This window comes from Sapajus apella, unplaced genomic scaffold (genome assembly GCF_009761245.1).
Source record: "Sapajus apella isolate SASKATOON/1434 unplaced genomic scaffold, GSC_monkey_1.0 scaffold3, whole genome shotgun sequence".
Classification (NCBI taxonomy): Eukaryota; Metazoa; Chordata; class Mammalia; order Primates; family Cebidae; genus Sapajus; species Sapajus apella.
This window is the reverse complement of record NW_022436943.1, coordinates 53,404,936-53,422,583: the sequence shown is the minus strand read 5'-3', so window position 1 is coordinate 53,422,583 and position 17,648 is coordinate 53,404,936. Positions and strand designations below refer to the sequence as shown.

Here is a 17,648-nt window from a genome sequence, read left to right as displayed (position 1 = left end):
GTTCACCCCTTACTCCCTGCATGGCAGACTTCTTGAGTTACTTTCTTAATATTAATTTTTTTTGTTGTTTTGTAGCTACGGGGTTCCCCTATGTTGCCCAGGCTGGTCTTGAACTCCTGGGCTCAAGCAGTCCCCCCGCCTCAGCCTCTCAAAGTGCTGGGATTACAGGTATGAGCCACCGCACCCAGTCACTGTCTTAATTTTTAAAAATCAGTTATTAATAACAAGTAATTGAACATTCTTATGAAAGATTCACAGATATGTTTAAAAACTGCTTATTAACACCACCCCTAACAGGTTTGGGTTCCCTTCCCAGAGAGGAGTTATTATATCAGTGTAGTACCTGTAATTCCTTTATTCAGTCTCCTGCTGTTGGGTTATTATTGTTTCTGTTTCCAATTTTTACTGTCGAAAGCAGTGCTATGCTCGGGCACAGTGGCTCACACCTGTAATTTCAGCACTCTGGGAGGCCGAGGTGCGCAGATCACTTGAGCCCAGGAGTTTGAGACCATTCTGAGAAACATGGCAAAACCCTGTCTCTACTGAAAGTTCAAAAATTAGCCAGGCGCGCTGGCAGACGCCTGTAATCCCTGCTACTCGGGAGGCTGAGACAGGAGATAACCCTGATCCTGGGAGGCGAAGGTTTCAGTGAACTGAGATTGTGCCTTTGCACTCTAGCCTGGGCGACAGAGCAAGACTCTGTCTCAAAAAAACAAAAAAAAAAAACCAATACTGTAATGAGCATCCTTGTACCTGCCTACTTTTATGAATTACCTTCCACCTGGGATAATAAAAGGCAACCCGAATTTTGGTTTGGGGGGTTGGATTTTTTTGGTTTGGGGAAGTTATTTTATAATTATTATTATGTATCATACTATATCATTGCATGTCCCAGGGTGAATCAGATACTACATCTAGTTGTGTTTGACTTCCTCCTTAGGATCCGGAAAGTATGGCAGAGGAGAAAGTGTTCTGTCAAGAATGGGATTCTGACTATCTCACATGCCACAGTAAGTATGTTTCTTAATGTACCCTGCATTTGTTATGTTTTCTGGTTTCATGGGCCAGAAAGCAAACACGATTATGTACTCAGCAGTAAAAATTTGCCCAAATATCTTTATGCATTTGGGTCAGATCATTTCAGATACTGCTTTACCAAAAAAAAACAAAGTTTTATCTTGTCCTGTAACGGTCTGCATCATTCTTTGGTATCACCAGAAACTTGTTTTTTTTGCTCTCTCAAAATGAATAAGGTATTTTGATTTTATAAACTTATTTTTTGGGAACTATTGATTGTTCTGAAAAACCTAGTTTTTTGAATTATAAAGATGACAGAAGCTGTTCTTTGCATGTAAAAATAATGTAAGAAACATAACAGTAGATGCAAAAACCTTAGGGTAGTCAAAGAAGCACACAGTAAGTCTGCCCTTTTTAAACCAACAGAAAACTCCTTTCAGTTTTTAAAGATGCAGAGATTCTAGTAGAAAATGTACCAAGCAGGAATGGAAATGGCAAAGTATATGCTAAGTCTTTTTAAATGTGCTTGCTGTTTAACCCAGTAATCTCAGTTTGGATTTTAAAAACTGATTAGGCCAGGTGCAGTGTCTCACACCTGTAATCCCAGCATTTTGGGAAGCCAAAGCAGGTGGATCACCAGAGGTCAAGAGTTTGAGACCAGCCTGACCAACATGGTGAAACCCCATCTCTACTAAAAATACAAGAGAAAAATTAGCTGGGCATGGTGGCAGGCACCTGTAATCCCAGCTACTTGGGAGGCTGAGGCAGGAGAATTGTTTGAACCCAGGAGGCGGAGGGTGCAGTGAGCTGAAATCACGCCACTGTACTCCAGCCCGAGCAACAGAGTGAAACTGTCTCAAAAAAAAAAAAAAAAAACCTCATTAAATTATAGTATCCTGTGCCAAGTGATGTCCTTGGGCCGCTGCTCAATTAATTACCAACAGAATAGTAGAAATGAGAGATGAGCATCTTACACTGGCAATTTTGTATGACTTACAGCTGACTTTACATATCTCTCTCAGGGAGAAAAGGAACTACCACTTACCTTCATAAAATTTATTTCACTTAATCCTCCCAACGACCTATGTGGTATAATAGCCTTCATTTTATAGATAAAGAAACTGAGGCACAAAGAACAGCTATAACTTGGCTAGTAACTGGCAGAATTGGAAGTTCAAACTTGGGTGTCTGTCTGACATTAGTCCATGTGGCCCTTCTCTCTTTTCCTGCAGAACCCGTCATCTTACTAGACTGTGAACACCTCTTAGGCACTTACCTAGTCCTGTTCTTCTTTCTGTTGTGAGCCTCTCACACAGAACTTGACACACAGAAGACTCCTAGTACACACTTGTGGCCCAGTCCTTTGTGTAAATGACTGCACACATCTAAAGATTGTTGTCCTTTATGGAACTTGAGCAGTTGCATTGTCTTTGTCCCTTGCCCCACTGCAGCCCACTTTCCGTGATTCCTCAGAGGAATTCCTGAGGTCTTTGATTTCCCTGAAACAGCCCAGCTGAAATTTTTAGCTTTCATGCCAGTTGTGTCCAGCTACCCATCTGATAGAAATCCTACCCACAGACTTAGATCTGTTCATAATTATGATTGAGGCTATCTAAGAATTAGTCATTTCTTTAGCAATCCTTATTTAAGCTTCCATTCTGCCATGTTCTGGCCTAGGTATCAAAGATGCATGGATGAAAAATTAGCTAATTTTTACTTTCTTATATTTAATTCCATACACAGTCACCTGTGTATGCTAGAGTGAAAATTTCTGATCCTTTTACTATAGATGATGTGTTTTTAGTCAAAGAGCTACCATGTTTTTGTTTTGTTTTGTTTGAGAGAGGGTCTGGCTCTGTTACCCAGGCTGGAGTGCAGTAGCATGATCTCTGTTTACTGCAACCTCCTCATCCTAGGCCCAAGCCATCCTCCCACCTCAGCCTCCAAAGTGCTGAGAATACAGGTGAACACCATGACGCCCAGCTTATTTTGGTATTTTGTGTAGAGGTGGGGGTTTTGCTATGTTGCCCAGGCTGGTCTTGAACTCCTGGGCTTAAGCGATCCACCCACCTCAGCCTCCCAAAGTGCTGTGATTACAGGCATGAGGCACCACACCCAGTCAGAGTTACCATGTGTACCCCAAGTCTCCTTGTCTTCTGCTGCGGAGCTCTCCCCTTGGATTTGTCAGGCTGTAACAGTCCTCACTAGGCATTTTGAGAAGTTATATAATGGCTGTATCATGTTGTAATTATTTGCTTTTCTTAGAAATCTGCTGTGAAAGGCATTGCAGAGTGGTGGGAGATCATATAGTTGGTGAAGTGAATCAGTGGCACTGCTTAGTAGTTATATGACCTTGGGCAATTTGCTAAAAATAAAATAAGTTCCCTTCCCGCTCTTGTTCTTATTCCTGCCAAAACATATTGTTGTGGCCAAGCCAACTATTTATATGCATTCTTAAAGTTCAAATTAACAACAAATATCACATCACCCACATTGTCTAGTGGATAAGAGAATGGACTGTGGCATCTGTCAAATCTAAGTCTGAATGCCAACTTTGCCATTTATTTGTGACCTTGAGAAAAGTATTTACGCATAAAGATTATATGAGGATTCAGTGAGATAACATGCCATGTATGGCTATTCTGTTAATAGTTATTATTGCTGTTGCCATTAGTTTATTGGATGTTACTGACAATACTGAAACCTCTTGACAAGCAGACCCTCCTGCTAACAAACATGAGCACTCTCCTGCCCCCAGAGCAGCCTGGAGGGAAATGGCTTACTCCCCTAACTTCTGATTCCCTCCTGTTGATTTGTGCTGTTCTATTCCCCCTTTTTCATTGGCTTTGGCCCAGACCTTTTTTGCTGCCAGTTACATCACTCGTAATCACATTGCTGCTCCCGCAGAAAGGTGTCTAGTCAGTTTTAGCTGGCTTTTCCTGACTTTGCAAACACCATCGATTAGAATTAGGTTGAAAATCAAGGCCAGCAGTTTTCTGAGAAAAACATAAAGGGCTTCATTGATCTTTGAAAAAGTGGTGAGAAGAACCTTTGTTGTCAGAAAACTTGAGGTGTTTGTTTGGGAAACATGGAAATTTCTTTGGTTTGAAGGCCCTAATCAGTGTCACCCCTGCAAATGGAAGTAGAGGGCCAAGTATGCATTTAGATTAATGCTACAAGGTTTGTTGGCTTGGGCACCCAAGCAAGATCTGCTCCAGGGGTGATTCATCTCCCCAGCTTACTATTCTAGGGAGAAATACATTTCTGTGTACACCTGAAAAATTTGCAGCCCATCCTTAGAAGATTTCATTCATAAATTCTTTGCTTTTCATGTATCTGTTAAGATATAAATTTTTTTTTACTGGCAATTCAGAGAAATGCAGCACTGTGGAAACCAAATTCAGTGTGAATCTCTGAATTTGCTATAACAATAGTAATATTAATGATAGCAGCTTCCAACTATGGACCATCTAGTATGTTCTAAACACAGTATAAGATGCTTTCATTTCAAAATATCAGTTCTAACAAATATATGGCAAACATTTCGGTTAGCCTCAGGCCAGGCAAGGTGGCTCACACCTGTAATCTGCTCACGCCTGTAATCCGCACATGCCTCAGTTTGGGAGGCCAAGACAGGCAATAGCTTGAGCCCAGGAGATTGAGACCAGCCCAGGGAACATAGCAAAACCCCATCTCTACAAAAAAATGCAAAAATTAGCTGGGCATGATGGTGCACACCTGTAGTCCCAGCTACTCAGGAAGCTAAAGTGGGAGAATTGCTTGAACCTAAGAGTTGGAGGCAGCAGTTAGCCAAGGTTGTGCCACTGCACTCCAGCCTGAGTGACAGAGCCAGACCCTGTCTCAAGAAAAAAAATGTTAGCCTCAAAACTTAAGTATAAAATTTATATGAAGCCGCTATACTATTATAGATTTCTATACTTTCTAATTGTTTGCTTTTTCTAACTACAAGCATTATAATATAAATAAATGTAATAAAACAAATTACAACAGAAAGTATAAGAATTATAGTTGACATATTACTTTATTGTAGTAATCTTGAAAAATCAATTTCAAAAGTATAAGCAGCTATCCTCTTCAAAAACCCTACTCCCTGAATTTAATAACACAGCGTCACCTTGTTTAAATAATGGATATAAAAAGAGAAAGAACTACCATCTGTGGAACACTTGGAGTGCACCCTGTACTTCATCTTCAAGGTGGCCCTACAAGATAAGCATTACCATCTTCCTTTCTCACCATACTGGAAGTTCCTAGGAGGTAGGGACCGCATCTTACTCATCTTCAAATTTTTAATACCTAACACATTGCCTGACATGTTCTTAGTGTTCAGTGAACACTTTTCTAATGAGACTGCATTTTATAGATGAAGCTCAGAGAGGTTAAAGCCCATGCCTCAGGGTCATGAAGTTTGTAAATAGCTGGACAGTTTTTCAGCCTTAAAGCCTATACTCTTTCTACTGTATCATAGGGTTGTTTTTTTTTTTTCTCAGATGCCAGATTGTTGTTAGGTCTTTGAAAGTTTCATGAATAACAGTTCTTTGCAGTGGAACTCTCTACCTTGGCCTAACCTTGAAACTCCTTAAATTAGTCATAGGGTCTTAAGGGTAGAGAAAGCTGTAAGGGATTCTGGGAAGGGAGGAGGAGTACTAGTCATGAAGATAAAACAAGTGTTCCAACAATTTCTATTTGAATCAAACTGCCTAAATAATATGTTACATCTTTTAAATGTCTTCAGATGCCCATATGATTAACACTTGGAGCAGTTATTCGATTTATAGCCACTTTTTTCTCAATCAGCCAACACCAAAAGTGTTTTTAATAGCACACAGAAGTTCATTAAGGCCTGATGTTTTACTCAAAAAGGTTAAATCCAGCTGACCTCTTTAGAGGTTCCACCTCATAGGTAGATAGTGTGTGTGTGTGTCCACCTGCTTGATAGGCTGATCATTTTAAACAGGGAGATCCAGAGTACATCCTTTTGAGTCCATCTGCAGTTAAATGCCCATTCAGCATCTTATTGTATGTGCATTTTATTAAGCTACTTAACTTGTACTACTCATCTGTAAAACAGAATACCAGTACCTGTTTTCCACGTTGTGAGAATTAAATAAGATGATGCATTTAAAGCTTTGCAGAGCCTGGATCACAATAAGTGTTTCTAAAACTTAATAGCTCTTGTCATCTCAGTGAGCTGATGTAGGATCACAGCATCCAGAACCCTGGAGTCAGACTGCCTAGGCTTGAATTTCAACCCTGACACTAAATCTCTAGTGAGGATTTTTCATCTGAATAAAATGGAGCTGTTAATAAGGCCTAATTCATAAGTGGTTGTAAAGATTAAATGAGTTTATTGATTATAAATAATTAGAACAGAATGTAGGGCAGAATTAGTGCTCAGTAAATGTCAGCTGTTATTATTACCACTTCTCTAATGTGTAACTATCTTCATTTTAAACTGTGGTTTATTGGAATTCTTTTTTTTTTTTTTTGGATATAGCATTTCCCTTTTGCCCAGGCTGGAGTGCAGTGCCACCATCTTGGCTTACTGGGCTCAAGCAATTCTCATGTCACAGCCTCCTGAGTAGCTGGGATGACAGGCATGTGTTGTGGATGGCCGGCTAATTTTTAGTAGACACTGCGTTTTGCCATGTTGCCCAGGCTGGTCTTGAACTCCTGACTTAACGTGACTTCCCAAAGTTCTGGGATTACAGACGTGAGCTGCCGCGCCTGGCCATTGGAATTCTTCTGTATTGCTGTTTTCATTACTACTCAGTGTACTTTACAGAGCCCATTTGGGATACCTGTTCTCTCATAGAGATTTAATTTCTGCCTGTTAGGGATTAACAGCAGCTCTGTCACCTTCCATGGCATTTCACTAAAGCAAGAATTGGATGTGTTTCTTCTCCCTTTTCTTTGGCTCTTTGGATCTAACGTCTGTTGTTTTCTTGCCCTATCCAAAGCCCTGAAGATAACATTCAGCTGCCAGGGCTTTAAAAGAAGCACTAAAAGCACATTGAGGAAGCAGGAAGAGACCTGCAAAATGGAGTGCTCTCTTCTTTGCAGTGTATTCAATAGCCTTGTTCCTGTGACTGGCCTTCAGAGACTCTCCTGGGCTGTCCCCTGATTCCACATCTTTACCCTCATTGTCACTGAGAAGAGAGAATGAGAATATTTTTCTTTGCTCCAACAGATTAGAAAGCAGCACTGTGAGTTGTAAGAGGGCAAACTTTGGAGCCAGTTAAACCCAGACTCAAACCCCTGAAAAAACTGTAGGACCTTGGATAAGTTACTTAAGCCTTTGGAGCCTTGATTTTCTCAGATATAAAATGAGCATAATTTGCTCATTAAAATTTTTTTATTCCTTTCTAGGCTAGGTACTATAGAAGCAGTGATGAATTAGTGGCCCTGTCCTCCTGGAGCTTGTACTAAACAAAGGATAAGTCCCATGAAAGAAGTGAGCAGAAGGTCGTGACGGAAAACAAATGGGCAGCTACTTTCGTGTGGTCAGGAAAGGCTTTTCTGGTCATTTAGCATAAAGCTAGGGCAAGGAGAGCCCTGGTAGAGGGGGAAAATAGTCCAAAATCATGAGGCTAGACAGTGTGTTCATGGAACCTCAGAGAGGCCAGTAAGGGTGGAAATGATAACACTTTCCTTACTCTCTGTAAAGAGTTCAGAGGTTCAAATAAGACACTCCTTGAAAGCTGTTGCTATCTATGTATTCTAGCTACCAAAAAAAAAATAGTAAAAGTTAAGGATGCACTTGAAGTATTGTTTTAATTCTGTCTGAATTGCTCCTTCCCCCTTTTGAATTACAATTCTGTTTTATGTCTCTTTCAACAGCTTCAGGTAATGCCATTTTTTTCCCCTTCACTTTATGAGCCAGTTCTTCACCTTGCTGTCATTGTGACTGTTGTGACATTTTCATTTATGAAAACTCACTAATATCCCCTCACTCTTTTAAACAAAAGACCAGATGTTAACTTTCCTGAATGAAATTCAAAATGCATCTGCAAGTGGGGCACGGTGGCATGCACCTGTAGTCCAAGGTACTTGGGAGACAGGCCAGTGGATTACTTGAGGCCAGGAGTTCAATGCTGCAGTGTGCAATGATTGCACCTGCACTCCAGCCTGGACAAAATAGCAAGACCCTATCTCTGATAAAAGGAATGCAACCACGGGTCCAAAGGCACTGGTGTTGAACCTTCTCCACAGCCATGTTCCCTGGCAAAAGAAATATAGTTGTTCCAGTATAGAAAATGTTATTTGGACATATGACATAAGCTGCACTGTTTGCAAAACTAAGAGTCACTGTGAAATATCTTTGTCTTGCACATTGCAAATGCAGAACCTGAAGACATAAATGTCTACTAGAGGGCTTCCCAAGTTCAAGTTCTATAAAACATAAGTTTAGAAATATATCTGCTAATATCTTACAGGTTATTCTTTGAAATAATACATGCAGCAGAGACATTTACTCTATTTGAATCCTGGTGGAGGGCTTTCTTTTCCCTATTTGAAATACAAGATTAGCTATTAGAAGCATCAGTATACAGTTTATTGCAAATGAAAACTCTCATCACTTGTACCTGAATGAACCATTGCATGTGATGGAAGGGGCTGTAATTGGCCAAATGAATCCAATTACTCTGATCCCTTGTGGGACATTAGAATCACCTGGTTCTACCCTCAGTGATTCTGATTTAACTGATCTAGTGATGAAGCCCAAATACTGCTGATCAGATAACTTCAACTTCAGCCAGAGCAGAAACCCTCTGAGCCCTTCCACCACTATTTGCTGCTGTTACAATATAGAGGGGCTAGAATGGAGTTGTGTTACTCAGAAATCTGCAGGCAATGACAGTGGTATTTGTCAACTTTGTGAGCTGGATTGTGGGCCTCAGTTAGAACTTAGCCAGTTTGAAGTCTAATTCTCATCACCTCCTTCTTTATTCTAGTTCAGTGCCCTTTTAATAAATGAAACAGTAAAGTCAGAGCAATGGACAGGTCTAAGCTTCTTGCAAGGCCAGATGTTTGTTAAAACACTGAGTATTAAGTCTCCAGAGTTACTGTGTGTTTTCACCACTCTTTGGTTCTCCTCTGGGTGCCTGGAGTCCCTCTGTTAGCAGGCTCTGTGCCATCACAATCACCAGGGTTGTGTCCCCTAGACTTCTGTGCTTCTTCTGATGCTGCCTATTGCCCATGCCCATTCAGTTTACTCCCCTAGAACCTCCACCTTAGATAAGATCTGTTGTTCTATTTGAGCCTTAGTGACTTAATGGAAAACCCTCCCAGAGATGATTGCATTTTAACAAGGAATACTGCCTTAATCTAAAGGGAAATGGATAATAATAGAATTTTATGTATCAGCTATGTGGACACCATCAGAGGAGGTATTTTTGGAAGAATTGGTAATTGTAAAGATAGTTGTCCAGGTGCAGTGGTTCACACCTGTAATCCCAACACTTTGGGAGGCCGAGGAAGGAGGATCACTTGAGTCTAGGAGTTTGAGACCAGCCTGGGCATCATACTGAGACCTTGTCTCTACCAAAAAAAAAAAAAAATTAGCTGGGTGTGGTGTCACCAGCCTGTAATCCCAGCTACTCAGGAGGCTGAGGCAGGAGGATTGCTTGAAACCAGGAGGTCCAGGCTGCAGTGATCCATGACTGCCATTGCACTCAGCCTGGGTGACAGAGCAAGACCCTGTCTCAGAATAAAATAGGCGATATTTGTTGAGCACTCACTATATGCTAGGCACTTTACGTACATTCTTTTTTACCTTTGATAACACCTTGACAAGAAAGTAGGTGTTAATCCCCTTTTTAGTGGGAAGAAGCCTGAATGTCACATTAAATGCTAAAGCCAGCTATGCACCCAAGAAGGTAAAGTCCAGAGCCTTTGCTGCCTCCCACTTGGAAGTAGAGCACCAGACATTTGTCGTGCATTGCCTAGTTCTTTATTGCGGCAGAGATAGCATTGTTTTCCCTTGTGGTGGTGAGATAGCTTGAGACTCAGAAGAGCTAAGATAATTTTTTAGCTCTAAGATACTTGCTGTCCCACCCTTGGCGACAGAATAAGACACTGCCTTAAAAAAAAAAAAAAAAAAAAGTCTCACTTTAATCTAATGTTCTGCTGTTACGAGCCAGGACCTGAAGGCAGAGTTAACCTTTTGGTGCCTTATTTTCCTCATCTGTCAAGAAGTAAAATAGTGGTACTTAGTTTCAGGGTGATTGTGAGAATTAAGTGAGCAAGTATGTGTAAGACATACGGCATGGGGCCCAGCATGAATAAATGCTGTGTTCTCATCAAAATGATGATTCCCTCGCTTTAAAGACTGCCCTTTCTGTGTGAGGATAATATAAGTCTCAAACACATGTTTGTCTCAGCCACTCACTGCCCATTTCTTTTTATAAAATGCGACGAGAATAGTTTTTTTAAAACATAAACTAGGTGCCTGGCACGGCAGCTTATGCTTCATCCCAGCACTTTGGGAGGTTGAGAGGTGTGGATCACAAGGACACGAGTTTAAGGCCAGCCTGGCCAACATGGTGAAACCCCATCTCTGTTAAAAATACAAAAAATTAGCTTGGTGTGATGGCACAGGTGCCTGTAATCCCAGCTACTCGGGAGACCGAGACAGGAGAATCACTTGAACCCGGGAGGTGGGAGGCGAAGGTTGCGGTGAGCTGAGATCATATCACTGCACTCCAGTCTGCATGACAGAGTGAGACTCCGTCTCAAAAAATATATATATACTATAGCTCAGATGTTTTACTATCAATTTAATAGATTTCATACAAATATTCCAAATCTGAAGGTTTTTGTTTTATGTACCCTTGTAGGATAACATGACGTAAAGTGGCTATTGTAGCTAAATAGGAAATGTGAATTTAAAAATTCTTCTTGTACTGGCCCAAACTCTATATACTAGCAGATAGTAGATACTCAATAAATATTTGCAGAAATGCCTACATGGATAACTGTCTAGCGCATTCATTGGATGCAGCAACATCAGCAGGAGCCCCCAGTAAGCTCTTTTTTTCTATTTGCATTGTAGCATTGATTGTTTAATGTTGATTTGAGTGGAATATCCTCTCAAAAGTAAGGTAGCAGCTTCTTTGCTGCAATGAAAGACATTTTCTTGGAGCGCTCCATTTTCAAATATTTCTTTCTCACATGTGCATACATTCTGCCAACTGGAAATGAGTCCCTTTATTAAAATGGTTGAGCGATACAGTGATAATAAATGTTTGGCAAAAAAAATAAAGTGGTTGGGAGGGTTAAGGGAATTCAGTCATCCACTCTCTGAAACGAATTAGTTCAGTTAGATAATCTCTACTTATATCTTCTCTGTCTGAAGGATCACACAAGGGCTGGGAGAGCTTGAGCTGTGGCTACAGAGTAGTAAGTTTGGAATTTAGAACGTGTATCTGGAGGGAAAATGAGGGAACTGGCCATTTAAGGGCAGTAAGAACCTGAAAAGGCAAAACAGTAAAGCTATATTTTGACGGACTTTGTTAAGTTTTCCAAGGGCTTGTCTTGATAGGGAAACATTGTGATAAGTGAGAAGAGATTTGTTCAGAATTCAGCTTTGCCTTTTACTTTTTGCAAAACATAGGTTAGTTTACTTCACCTTCCTGATCCTTGGTTATCTCATTTATGAAATGGCTTTAGGAACAGTACCTAAGTCACAGAGTCATTGCAAAAATTAAATAATAGAATAGGTATAATGTACCTGGCAGTTTAGATGTTCAGTTTTTTTAAAAACAACTGTTACCTTTTATCTTTATGGAAGGCCAAAAGCTAATAGTCTTGATTGCCAAATTTCTGGAGATAAGGTCTCTCTGCAGTGATAGGTGTTCAGCATGTACCTTAATTTCTTGCCAGGGGTTTGTTGTGGTTGTTGATTGTGTGCCAAAAATATATGTCCCTATAGGGGACAGTAGGTGTCTAAAAAAGTATTGACTAAATGAAAACTTCGAAAATGACCATAATAATGGTCTGAGCAGCTCTGTTTTCGGGCACTAGCATAGGAAGTTAAGAGAGCTTTGTAATTTTATTTTTACCTCTTTCCACATGTCAGCTTCATCTTGGCTGGGTGAGGCCTATTTTCCAAGTAATTAATGATATTCACTTCTTGTAAAGCAGAGCAATTCAGTATGATGATGGGAGGAAATAATTTCATTTCTGGGTACTAATTCCAGTAGCAGCTGTTTTCTGCTAAGTGAGAAATATGTCTGTGCTAACAGCTTTACCCTTCCAGCAAAAACGCTGGAACCTTGGCACATGCTAAGATATTTAAAGACAAATGTGTGGTGTTTATTTTCTTTTAGGAAACACAGAAACATTAATTGGAATTGGTTCATTCTGTTTCTGCATGCATTTCTACTTACATGTTTGATGATTTTCCTAGCTGAACGGCCACTTTGTATTATGTCAGAGGGATATCTTCATCATTTCTCCTCATAAAATATACCCAGAGCTTCCCTGGTTGAATGAAACATTTAAAAAAAAAAATAGGTTTGCCTTTTGTCTGAAGGTGTGTGGGCAAGGGGTATGTAAAATGAAGACATCTGTGTATATTGTTAATTGGGAAAAATGGTTTACAAAACAGTATATACAAGTTGAACCAACGTACGTCCAAAAAAAAACCAGACATCTCACACATACATCTTGGTAAAATTAAGGTATTAACAATATTTAATGCTGCGTGTAAAAGTGAGATTAATAATTAATGCTTGGCTTCTTCTTTGCACTATCCCTGTCTCATTTTCTTCTATGAATATGTCTTATTTTAATGAGAAGTAAAACCTGAAAAAGGACTAGCCTCAGAGTTTGAACGAACAGAGTTGTAGAATCTTCATTTTTGAAAAGTGTCATAACTGTATTTGGAGAAGCTCTTACTGTAGCTTTTCAAAGAGATGCTGCTCAAGAGAGCCTTCAGGAGCCATGTGTCCCTCCCTCTAATCACCATTCAAAAGGTTCCTGGACTGAGTAATTCACATATTAGGGTAACGATTACTTGTGGAATGATGCATTAAAAGCCTCCCTTTCTAGCTGCCTTAAGCCTCTGGCTACCAGCACTACTATTATAAAGTAGCTCTAATTCAGGCCCTCCTCATTTTATTGCTTATCTTTCTTACTTTCTCAGCTTCTCTCTACCTCCTCTACCCCTCACACCAGTTACCCCTGTGAAATACAGGTCACTCCACTGATTAGCTTCCTTCAGTACATTGCCAGGGTCATGGGTGGGAATGTGAGTTTCTTAGTGCCACATGCAGAGTCTCCCTTCGTGTGTGCTCATCATCACCTCCTGCAGCTTGTCCTCTCCTATGCCCCAGGCCTCTGGACCCGATCCTCACGCTTCCCAGTTTGTCTGTTCTCCTTCCTCCAAGTCCTCTCTAGAAGGTTGAGGCTGCCTATGTGGAGCCTTGCCTACATCTTTGGTGCACACCCTCGAGCTCAGGTCCCTGGGCCCCGTACCTAGTCAGGTCAGTTTCCATAGATGCTTGATGGCACAGACCATGTGTTTTTCAGATGTACGTGGAATGTGGTAGAGGCTTGATATATATATGATGAATGAATAGGAATTCAAACTAGGAATTCAAAGTGGCTTCTAAAATTTCTCTTTTTCCCAATTATGAAAGTAAGTAGAGGAGAATCAAATAACCCAAGAAGATATTAAAACAGAAGTTAATCTTTGGAGCTTTTGCTTTATTGACTTCTCACCCTTACTGTAACCAGTAGGAAATGTTCTTGTGTGCTGGGCATCCAGCTGTTATTCCCCAAGCTATATCAGATTACTTTCTTTCCAAACTGGACTGCAGAGTGAACGCAGAAGAGAATAAGTGGGGGCTCTGACCCATGCAAACTGTTTCCTTACTGGGAGAGCTTAGGAATGTTACTTAACCTCTCTGTGCCTTCATTTCTTCACTTAGTAAAAGAAAGTAAAAAGACTTCCCTCACAGGTAGTACATGAGATAGCATATGATATAAGATGCCTGGAATGTTGTCATTCATTTAGTAAATATTTATTGAGGGTTGGACATGGTGGTTCATGGCTATAATCCCAGCACTTTGGGAGGCCGAGGCAGGAGGATCACTTGAGGCCAGGAGTTTAAACTGCTTGGGGAAGAAAGCAAGACCCCGTCTCTACAAAAAAACAAAAAAATTAGTCATGGTGAGGTGTACCTGTAGTCCCTGCTACTTGGGAGGCTGAGGCAGGAGGATGCCTTGAGCCCAGGAGTTCAAGGCTGCAGTGAGCCATGATTGCATCACTGCATTCCACCCTGGCAACAGAGTGAGACCTGTCTCTAAAAAAACCATATATTTTTGATTAGCCTCATGTGGCATGCACACATAGTACCAGTTACTAGGAAGACCAAGGTAGAGCAATTGCTTGAGCCTGGGAGGTCAAATCTGCTGTGAGCCGTGATCTTGCTAGTACCTGATGTGTGCCAGGCACATTTTAATGAGAAAAAATATATGTGTGCCCTTAGTGGGAAGGAAGGCAGGAAGCAAATAAGGAGTGATAAGAGCCAGAAAGAAAACACAGCAGGGTGTACAAGAATGGAACATCATGGGGAGGTGGTCAGGCCAGGCACTGCCCCCTCTGAGGAGGTGCTGATTGATGAGAATCCTGCAAGAAGTAAGCAGGGCCTGCAGGAATGTGGGAGCAGCAGGAGGGACCAGTGCCCCTCGTCAGCCAAAGAAAAAACTCAGAGTGACAGGAGCTAAGTGGGAGAAGGGGGCCTGCTGTTGGTGCCTGGAGGTCATGGCGCAGATGTGTGTTGGTTCTGAGCAGGATGGGAATCAACAGCAAGGACTCAGTAGATACATAGACGGTTCCAGAATTTCTCTTCTGTTTTGTTTTCTTTTTTATCTCCTTTACTTAAACAATATGAAAGCATTTCCTAAACTGTTCTACTGTGGTATAACTGAGAGTAAATAATTTAGTTTTACTTTTAGTCTGCTGAAATCCCAGGAAAGATTATACCGTCTCTAATCAATATACCTATAAATTAGTACTAAATGTGAAGAAAGTGCCTTGAAATTTTGGAAAGTTATGCAAACATCTGGTGTTACAATTATTACTGTAGTGATTTCCATGCTTCAAATGCCTTGGTCCTTCGACTTTTGTGGGACATACCACCCCCCTCTGGTATTCACGGGCTCAGCACTGGGTATGTCAGCTGCTTAGACAGTCAAAAACTGTGCATACTTGGCTCCTCAAAGTCACCTTTGGGATGATGGCCTTGTTAGATGCCTCACTGGCAGCTCAGTTTGGAGAAAAACACTCTGTGTAGGCAGGATGTTCCTGTGTCAAACACAGTTCATGTTAACATAGCAAAAGTCAGTCTAGTAGATTTGACCAACTTCTAAGAGAATAAACATCATACGTCATCACCATTGAAGTTGTGAGTCAATCATGGAGTGACTTAAACTGTGTAAATTCCTTATCAGCAAAATACTTTGAAATAGTCCATGCTTAGAAATGAGAGGTGAGGAGGGAAAGGAGCAGAAAAGATAACTATTGAGTACTGGGCTTAATACCTGGGTGATAAAGTAATATGTACAACAAACCCCTGTGACACATGCTTACCTGTGTAACAAACATTCACATGTATTCCCAAACCTAAAAGGTTTTTTTTTTTTTTTTTTTCGGGACGGAGTTTCATTTATGTTACCCAGGCTGGAATGCAATGGCACGATCTCGGCTCACCACAACCTCCGCCTCCTGAGTTCAGGCAATTCTCCTGCCTCAGCCTCCTGAGTAGCTGGGATTACAGGCACACACCACCATGCCCAGCTAATTTTTTGTATTTTTAGTAGAGATGGGGTTTCACCACGTTGACCAGGATGGTCTCGATCTCTTGACCTCGTGATCCACCCGCCTTGGCCTCCCAAAATGCTGGGATTACAGGCTTGAGCCACCGCGCCTGGCCCCTAAAAGTTTTTTGTTGTTGTTTGTTTGTTTTTAAAAGAAAGGAGAGCTGAGGCCTGAGGCCGGCACGGTGCCTCTCATATGCAATCTCAGCACTTTGGAAGGCTGAAGCAGACAGATTACTTGAGCTCAGGAGTTAAAGAGCAGCCTAGGCAACATGGCAAGACTCTGTCTCCACAAAAAATACCAAAAAAAATTAGCCAGGTGTGATGATGTGTGTCCATAGTCACAGCTACTTGGGTGGCTGAGGTGGGGGGATCACTTGAGCCCAGGAGGTTGAGACTGCAGCGATCCATGCTCACCCCACTGCACTCAGCCTGGCTGACAGAACGAGATCCCTATCAAAAAAAAAAAAAAAAACAGAGTGAGAAAGAAGTGAGAGGTGAATAGTGCTGTTTAACTTGCCTGAATGCAGTTAATACTCAACTGAGTGTATTTTTTTTTTTAAGATTTCATATCTGTTCTTGGTTGTATCTGTTAGTAAGATTGTTCAGAAACACCAGAGAAACCTAGATTTTGGGAGAATAAAAAAAAATAAAGTTAACCTTCTGTTATGTTCAAATGTGAATAGTGTCTAAAAATATTACATTTCCTTTTTTTTTTTCTTTTGAGACAGTCTTGCTTGGCTCACTGCAACATCCGCCTTTCAGGCTCATGCGATTCTCCTGCCTCAGCCTCCTGAGTAGCTGGGATTACAGGCATGCAACACCATGCTTAGCTAAATTTTGTATTTTTAGTAGAGACAGGGTTTTGCCACATTGGCCAGGCTGGTCTCAAACCCCTGGCCTCAAGTGATCCACCTGCCTCAGTCTCCCAAAGTGCTGGGATTACAGGCATGAGCCACTGCACCTGACCAGCTTAAAAATCATTAAATCTTTAAAAGGCAATTCTTCTCTGCTTAATAGACCTGAAACCTCTTGTTATGCATAATCAACTTAAGCATGGGTAGTTCTGCCTTATGTCTTGTGCAAATCTTCTTCAGCAATTTGAGTACATTTCTTTTCATCTGAGCTAATGGAAAACAGCTGCCCAACCTTCCCGATAACAACCTTCTTATACTTGAAGATGGTCATGAAGTCACTCCCTAGCTTTCCCTCCTCTATACTAAGTAATGCTTCTTACTCATCTTCAGAGTTTCTGTTTTCCACCCTTTTAATCATCTCTTGATCTCCCCAAGCTTTTCTGCATCCTTCTTTAAATGCAGGTTCCAAATTGGAACGTAATATCGTAGCAAGAGTTCTCACCATTAACTGGGTCACTACCTTTTCAGGTGGTCATATGTTATTGTCATTTATATGAGAAAGTCGGCAATTTTATCAATATCCAAAAAGATGAGATGTAAAACTAACAGTTCCTTTTACAGTGGGCTGAGTCTGCTTTGTGGCTACAGATTCTGATTTTGGAGTCTGAGGCCTTTAGCAACTCAAACTTCAGCTGTTCTAAGAAAAATTTGCAGACCCACAAGCTCCTGCTCCCCTTCTAGGTTTGTTGACAAGTTCTGGTGTACAGGAATCTTCCCAAGCACTGTTTTCTCTTAGGCAAAATTCTCTTGTACTTGACTTCTGGTTCCGTTTCTAAATCAAAGGTACATGCATTGAAAACGGAATCCCCTGGGTCTCTCACTTCCTCTCACAAAGCAGTTTGCTTTGGAACAGATAGATGTGGGACA

General features: G+C 41.0%; 1 protein-coding gene across 5 annotated transcripts in view; it reads left to right on the top strand.

Annotated features, from left to right (window-relative positions):
• Nucleotides 1–17,648, top strand: part of ASAP1 (ArfGAP with SH3 domain, ankyrin repeat and PH domain 1) — a 403,505-nt gene that overhangs the window by 295,423 nt on the left and 90,434 nt on the right. For all 5 annotated transcript variants that reach the window (XM_032246627.1, XM_032246599.1, XM_032246607.1 and 2 more), the window contains one exon: nucleotides 941–1,010. In XM_032246627.1, the coding sequence (XP_032102518.1) occupies nucleotides 941–1,010 (70 nt within the window). The remainder of the gene's footprint in view (nucleotides 1–940; nucleotides 1,011–17,648) is intronic.